The sequence below is a fragment of the Poecilia latipinna genome, unplaced genomic scaffold (genome assembly GCF_001443285.1).
Source record: "Poecilia latipinna isolate Pla-1442-1.1 unplaced genomic scaffold, P_latipinna-1.0 Scaffold250, whole genome shotgun sequence".
NCBI lineage: Eukaryota > Metazoa > Chordata > Actinopteri > Cyprinodontiformes > Poeciliidae > Poecilia > Poecilia latipinna.
This window is the reverse complement of record NW_015112866.1, coordinates 71,409-79,014: the sequence shown is the minus strand read 5'-3', so window position 1 is coordinate 79,014 and position 7,606 is coordinate 71,409. Positions and strand designations below refer to the sequence as shown.

Below are 7,606 nucleotides of genomic sequence, written 5' to 3'. Positions count from 1 at the left end.
ATTGATTTTGGAGGGGTTTTAAATAAAAAAAAAAAAAAAACAAAAACAAAAAAAAAAAAAAAAAAAAAAAAAAAAACTATTCTCAGAACGGGTAAAAACAACTGTTTTAAAACAAACATTTTCATGTGAAAACAGTTACAAACGACTAATACAAATTTAAAACGCTGACAAAAAAAAACCTCATAAGGTTTATGATGTTTTTCAGGTGAATCAAGATGTCACAATGAACTTTGTGACATCTTATAGTCTCAAAGTTAATTGCGTTTTTATTCAAAACGCCAACATGAAGCAGCTCAAAATTTTGAAGAATAAATTATTTTTACGTGTGTGAATAATCTTTTGCTGCGAGTCTTTTGTGGCATCATAAATTCACCAGCTTTTCATACCTAGTAGAGACCGACTTCTCAACCAATCTGCAGCTGCTTAAAGGCTTATGTGTACTTTAGCAGGTTATTGCATACTGAATCTTGTAACCAGGTAGAAAAAAAAGAGAGAAAAACATTCAACCGAGCTTCGCTTATCGCTTATTGAATAATCATCTATGAATTCAGAGTGAAATTCTTGCTTCCGACAATTACATGTTTAAATGTCAAATTATTTGCCAAGAGATGCATGCAGTTTTCTCGTGTTATAAAATCACGATTCCTCGGCGAGCAAAGAATGAGACGGCGCATTAATAGAAAAAAAAATAAAATAAAATAAAATCGTTGATAACACAATCTGCATGAGTCTACTCGAACCACAGCAATATAGAACACACTGATCCTGCAGCTCTGCAACAATAAAGGTTTAGGAACAACTCTAGGGTAGCTACACTGGACCCCCACCCCCCGACACAGACAACAACAGCCAGGCAGCAGGCAGAGGCTGGCAGGGCGGGCTCAAAGCCTCCCTCATCGGCTACAGCAGCCAGAGACAGCCGAGCGAAACGTTACACGGAGCTTAGAGAGCAGCGAATGGAAACTGCTGCTAAGCAAGACACTTACCTTTCGATTTGTAAGGCTTTGGGGATTATTATTTGTTGTCGTGGTTCCAATTTTTTCTCAGTTTACAAACACTGACAGGAAATACTATCACCGGAAGTGCTCCCCGGAGAGAGCTGTGATTGGTCATATGGAGGAGCACGTGACCACTTAACCCGTCTTTGGTTTGGGATCGCAGAAAATTGCGTGATCACGTATTCCTATAGTTATTCTTATAAAATTTCAATTACGGATGTTTATAAATGTGTTAAATTATATTTCACAGGATTTTTCCAGAAGTAAATTATAATAGACAAGCAATAAAAGCGAAGTAGGCAAACTAAAAATATACAAAATAAAGATAAATACAAATTGTGGGTAAAGGTGATATTTATTTATTTATTTATTTATTGTGTACAGTAGTACAGTAAGCATAGTAAGTGATGATTAAGGATGTTTAATGTTTTTCCACAATTTGTGATAATTATTTTTGTCACAAATCATTTCCCAGTCTTTCAATTTCATCAAGGAAGAAGTCCATGTCTTTTTGGGAAACCAGCGGTGACAATATGGTTATGCGGAAAAAGTTGACCCTGTCTCCAAGAGGTTGGTAGCCGACCATCATGGTGCCTTGTTTCATCATACGTTCCTTGATTACTGGAGCCACCTATAAACAAAACCCAAATGTCAAAGAGATAAATAAGACACATTGGGGAACTATAAAATAAGCTAAGAATATTTTTTACATTAATACTTACATAATACATTTGGAAAAACTGTAATTTGACAGCTGAAAGCCTGACACATTATTCTTCAACCACCCACTGAAACAGAAACGCACCTTAGCCAGCTTGTTCTGGTAGTCTGCATTTTTTTCCTTTCCTCTCAGACTTGGCGGGATGAACCAGAAGCACACATTCACAAACTGCGGCTGTCCACAGGAGTAAAGTTTCAATATATGGTAAAAACATTTAGTTGAAAAATAATATTTTACTTGATTTAGATGTGAACTTACATCCCCCAAAAGTTGGAACCCCTCTCTTTTCTTCATTTGATCCACCACATACCTGCAAAATAAAAAACAAAACAAAAAAAACAGTGAAAAACTTTCGAATTATTTTTTAATTCATTTTCTTGACTTACCACTAACTTATTTAAGCAAATGTAAGCAAGAAGAAACAATTGTTTTGGAATGTAATAATTATAGCCTGACGTATTTTCTAAATCTTTGGAAAAGCTAAAACACTTAAACTGTGAACCTATTTAACTAAAATTAAGTATGCATGGCAGTAACTTAGCTATTTAAAGAATAAATACAGATGTACTAAATCTTGGTCCACCTATTTTTAGGTTGTACATGCCAGGGTTCAGGTTTTCAGATAGAGAGAGGTGGAACATGTTTAAACTGTTTAAACATTAGCTTGTTTTAGTGACATTTTTAACTATTTTAAGGCAGAGTGTATTCATGCATTATTAGCTTTGACAGCTTTAACAAAAAAAAAAGAAAGGAACATAAATAAAACCAGATATACAGTAAGCCCCCCCACAAGCATTACTGCACCTGCAGGCTATTCAGAAAAATAAAATGTTTCACAATGTTTTTTTTGTTTCTTACCTTGCATGGAGAAAAGCTTTGTCTACACGCTGTTCCAGCCCAGCTGAGCCGACTGCTTTCCACATCAGCCACAGCTTCAGACAGTCCACCTTGCGGCTGCACTGCACAGACTTATCCCCAATGTCCAGATTCACATCATAAAATTTGTCTTGCTGGAACAGATATGTTGCGTTTGCACAATGGCACTTCTTCAGTAAGTCCTGCAGAAACAACATTTGTTTATGATAAAAAGAAAAAAAAATAATGCTAAGTAAAACGTTTAGTATGAATATATCATGCAGAAGAAAGCCCAACCGTTGTATCCTTAAGCAGCAGGACAGAACATTGCAGGCCAGCGACCAGCATCTTGTGTGGATTCCAGGCTACTGAGTTTGCCCTGCAGGTACACAGGTGCCAACACATTAACAAACACTGTACACGTAGCAAACCTGCTGACGACGTGACTGAAACCTCTGTTGCGCTGCAAATACGCAAATCAAAATACCTACTTTAATTTAGAAAAGCAATACTTTTTAAAACTAAATTAATACCTGTGAACTCCTTTCATCAGATGACTGTGTTTCTTGGAAAACAGCACGCTTCCTCCCCAGGCAGCCTGAGACAAGCGATTAAACAACAACAAAACGCCCCCACGCCCCCCATGATTTAAACAAATACAGCAAAATCAGAAAGCTTTGACATAAAGTATTATCTCACTGGAGGACTCACGTCAACATGCAGCCACAGCTTGTGTTTGTCACAAACATCAGCGATGAGATCCAGCGGATCAAAGGCCCCCTGTACCGTAGTGCCCGATGTGCAGCTCACAAGGAATGGTACTGCGCCCTAACAGAAGAAAACATTAACTCATTATATCTTGCAAAAGTATTATTACCTGGTGGACATTTTGACACTTTGACTTCAAACTTCAATTTATTTGATTAGGATTTTAGGGGACAGACCAACATTAAGTGTAACATCATGAAGTGGGAAGAAACAGTACAGATCCAGGGTTAAATGAAACTTTAGTGCCTTTAGGAGTTAGTCTAATTACATACTAGAAATTAGATTACAAGTAGTCCACATGTGTGTAATTCAATAAAATTCCAGCTGTTCTGTGAAGGCTTAAGGTATTTGTTAGATAACAATAGTGAACAAGCTTCAACATGAAGTCCAAGGACCACAGCAGACAGGTAAAGGGAGAAAGTCGTGAATTTACACCATCCCAACCAGGAAACATGATTGTGGCAGCTTCATGCCTTTCATCAGCAGGGACAGATAAATTGGTCAGAGTTGATGGTAAGAGAGATGGAGCAGGGTGATCATGGAACCATTAAGAACTCCAGTCTAAAGTCGATGAGCTTTAGACTGGAGTGGACATCTGCATTCAGGACAACAATTATAAAACATACAACCTGAGCTACAATAAAAGTGTGTTTATGTGTTACAATGAACCAGCTAAAGTACAAACCTAAATCAAAGTAAGAATCTGTGGCCAAGCCTGGATATTGCTGTTCACAGACAGTTTCTATCCAATCTGACTGAGGTTGACTTATTTTGGAAGAGAATGGGCAAAAATGTCAGTCTCTAAGCTGACAGCGATAACCCAAAACTGAAACCAAATGCAGCGAATGGTGCTTCTACAAAGTATTGACTGTGTTGTTGATTAAAACATCACATCACTTTTTCAAGAATCCTATTTGGAAATAACTTATTTTCCTTTTACTTCCCAGTTACGCAAGGAATTTGTGTTGGTTCATCAATAAACATCTCAATAAAATACAATGAAGGATGTGATTTCTATTATGTCATGAGGTGAAAAAGTTACAGGGTGGCAAATATTGCGCAACGTACATTATCTAAGACGGTCAAGGTTACAGTAGATTATACAGCAATCCTTTTATCTTACGTTTCTAAACATAAACTGAACTAGAGAACATTTACCTGAGATTTTGAAAGCTCTATTTTTTCATCCAGGTCTTCTGGGATCATGCGACCTCTAGTAAGTATAAACACATTAATGAGCAAAGCAAAGTCATAGGCTAACAATTTAATTTTAATTGCTCAGGTCTATAATGAATGTACCATAAAAGTGAGAGGGAATTTATTCGTTTGAATAATCTCTCTGATTATCACAGGAAGTAGATGTAAAATGAGCTCCACTGACACCATGAACATACATATGTCTGGCATTTTTGAAAATAAATGAGTAAGAATGAAAGAACAATTACCCATCATCCACTTTTACCAAGATGACATTGTCCATCCCAAAACCCATGAATGCAGCCCCCTTTTTCACAGAGTAATGGCTCTAGAAAAAAAAAATACACAAAAATATCATTAACTAGGTAAAATCAAGTTTAAGTTTCTGTTTATAATGCCTTTCTCAAAAATCAATAGTTCCAATGGATTTTGCCATGCCCTGACTGGTTTTAGGATAGAGAAGCTTTGCAAGAGCTACAACTTCAGCAAAGAAGTAAAAAACAAATCAGAGTTTCCAAGTTATATATAAATAGAAAAACAAACTTTGTGCTTCCTAACTTTTAGCCCGCCTTATGCATTCTGAACATCACTTCATTCTCTCAGGTATGCAGTGCTGAAAAGCCCTTCGTACCTCAGGGGATGTAAAGACAGTGAGTTGCGGGAGACTCCGCAGGCCCTGGCTTTTGACCTCTGGGTAGAGTCTGTAGCGTGCAAGGTTCATGGCGTACATGTTGGAGGTGGAGCCTCCAGGGCAGAAAAGCCCGTCTCCTTCCGTCCAGCCCACCAGCGCACGAAGCCCTCTGAGCACCTCAGCCTCCATCAGCACAAAGACTGGTGCCACTTCATACGTGAAGCTATAAATCACATACAAAGTGTCTGATCGTTTTTGTTTTTTATTGTGAGAGTTTTTATTATTGAGAGTTTTCATATTAAAAAGGGTAGAATATGTACTGTATGCATTACCACACTTTTCAGATTTTTGTTTATTAAAGAAAAATATTAAACTATGTCCCTCCCCACCCCCCCATTTCACAGTATATACTACTATGTGCTGGTCTATGACGTAAAATTTAAAAGATTTGCACTGAAATTGGTTGTGCAATTTGACAAAATGTAAAATAAATCAGGATACATGTAAAGTTTTGCAAAATAGTGTAAAAAAAAAAAAATGCACTTTTGATCAGCTATTTAAAGACGATCAATGAGCTTAAACCAAAAGAATATTCTCAAGTATTTGAGGCTGGAAGGACTCATGTCATAACCCTAATCTTTAGTCCCTCCCACATAATCAAGTCAAGACTCTGACTTTGCCATCCCAAAAAGTTAACAGTACCACCAGTGGGAAATAAATAAAAAAAAATCACATCTCCTATGGCTGTGACAAACTTTAGACTTAGCTGTATTCTTTGTCTCTTACAGATTAGTGTTGAGAGCCTCGGAGAGGAAACGTCCAGCCAAAGAGTGATAGTCAACGCCAGCAAACTGCTGATTGAAGAAACGTGGGTGACCTGAAAATATTATGAAACACTCCCATCAGAATCAACAAAAAAATAAATAAAATATGATTAATACTTTTGATCATCTCTGCCAGGTCTTACTTGTCTTAATGCTGTACTTGGCAACATCTCTTACTCTCTGCAGGAGGTTTTCCTGCGGCTCTCCCTTCTCTCTCAGCTCCAGATCCAGCAGCCGGGCCAGCTCCTCCGGCTCCCTCCATTCACACACCTGCACCAGGCGTACACAGATTGTGGCTGTTAGTTCAGAAAACCAGTTGTAATCCGACAGTTTGTATTTCTGGCGCTTTAATCTTCAGAGACCTTCTCTTTGACATCCGTGCCTTTGCAGAGCACTTCCTCCACAATAATTTTGAAGGCTTCGTGAAGGAAGAGTTGTCCGTCTGCGTGGTTGATCAGAGGATCGGTCAGGTCGCCAGTGGTTGGTTCCATTATCTATCGGTCTGCTGCTGTTAGAAGTTTACAAAGGAAGAATTATTGAAAGAGCTGCCAAACCTCTGCAACTGTTATAGATTGCACTAAGAGAAAGAGAGCAGAAACATTCAACAAACCAAAGGTGAGAACAACGTAGGAGGGACTCAACCTTTGACCCATAGCGAAAGTTAATTAATGATGTCTGAGAATAGTCCGGAGAGAGGGGCGAACAGCAGAGTGTAGTGACTTATTACATGTCTGTCACACAAATAAGTATATTTTAATTTATTTGTTTTAATCGATTCTCTTCAGTTCGCAACAAAATATGATTGAACTGTCAGATAACATTTCAGATTAGAAATTATGTTTTTTTTTTTCTTTTTTAACTTTGTTCATGTTCTGAATGAAAAGAAAGTCAATTGAATTCCACTTATGGATCTGGAATTAATGAAAGTTTAAGATTGAGAAATGCTGTGGCTGCTTATTGACAGTCCCGGGAAAGATGTCTTCAAATAAATTAATTAATACTTATTGTGAGAACAATTATTCAGTTAGTTAGAAATTATATCAGTTAGTATATATATATATATATATATATTTATTTATTTTTTATTTTATTTCCAAATCACTAGTACTCTGTTACATAACACACAATTGAAGCATATTTTCTTCTTTCTCTTTACAAAGCCATTTGAGGTCTTATTTTGAGCTTCCACCACATCAATGTGTATTTTTCCTGATATTTCGATGAGCCATAAAATTTTGGAGGGAAAGAGGTCGGCCCGTAACATCACAGATCCTCCACTGTGCTTACCACAGTGGGCATCGGGTGAATTTCTTTACTTATTCAGCTGGATTTTATTTGGCAGAAAAGCTCAATGGATACCTCTTCCTACCAAATCAGAGTTCCAGTCAAAATCTGTTACATTTAACTTCTGATAAAACAGACTTTCGTAAAGTCATCAGTCATAAACAGCCAGTAGGTATGTAGACAGTCGAAACTATAATGGTGTCAAATTTTATTTGTATAGCACATTTCAGCAGCAAGGCATTTCAAATTGCTTTACATCATAACAAACACAACAACACAAAGTCATGTAACATAGAATCAACAATCAGAACATTACATTAAGTCAGTG

General features: G+C 37.2%; 2 protein-coding genes across 5 annotated transcripts in view; both read right to left on the bottom strand.

The window, feature by feature from the left end:
- The window catches only part of znf740b (zinc finger protein 740b), an 8,564-nt gene extending 7,459 nt beyond the window's left edge, over positions 1 to 1,105 (bottom strand). For both annotated transcript variants that reach the window (XM_015032771.1, XM_015032772.1), the window contains exon 1: positions 987 to 1,105. The gene's annotated coding sequence lies outside the window, so the exon portion shown is untranslated. The remainder of the gene's footprint in view (positions 1 to 986) is intronic.
- Positions 1,106 to 1,399: 294 nt separating this feature from the next.
- The window catches only part of csad (cysteine sulfinic acid decarboxylase), a 13,106-nt gene continuing 6,899 nt past the window's right edge, over positions 1,400 to 7,606 (bottom strand). Inside the window, exons 2-14 of one of the 3 annotated variants that reach the window (XM_015032768.1) lie at positions 6,357 to 6,502; positions 6,138 to 6,264; positions 5,957 to 6,047; positions 5,171 to 5,393; positions 4,788 to 4,867; positions 4,501 to 4,555; positions 3,286 to 3,402; positions 3,108 to 3,172; positions 2,872 to 2,953; positions 2,578 to 2,777; positions 1,978 to 2,029; positions 1,804 to 1,893; positions 1,400 to 1,629 (exon numbers count right to left, since the gene is read on the bottom strand). In XM_015032768.1, coding sequence (XP_014888254.1) covers positions 1,456 to 1,629; positions 1,804 to 1,893; positions 1,978 to 2,029; positions 2,578 to 2,777; positions 2,872 to 2,953; positions 3,108 to 3,172; positions 3,286 to 3,402; positions 4,501 to 4,555; positions 4,788 to 4,867; positions 5,171 to 5,393; positions 5,957 to 6,047; positions 6,138 to 6,264; positions 6,357 to 6,485 — 1,485 coding nt within the window. In that variant the 5' untranslated portion in view covers positions 6,486 to 6,502 and the 3' untranslated portion in view covers positions 1,400 to 1,455. Of the gene's footprint in view, positions 1,630 to 1,803; positions 1,894 to 1,977; positions 2,030 to 2,577; positions 2,778 to 2,871; positions 2,954 to 3,107; positions 3,173 to 3,285; positions 3,403 to 4,500; positions 4,556 to 4,787; positions 4,868 to 5,170; positions 5,394 to 5,956; positions 6,048 to 6,137; positions 6,265 to 6,356; positions 7,025 to 7,606 lie in introns of those variants that run through there. The other 2 variants (XM_015032769.1, XM_015032767.1) reach the window with 2 other exon arrangements.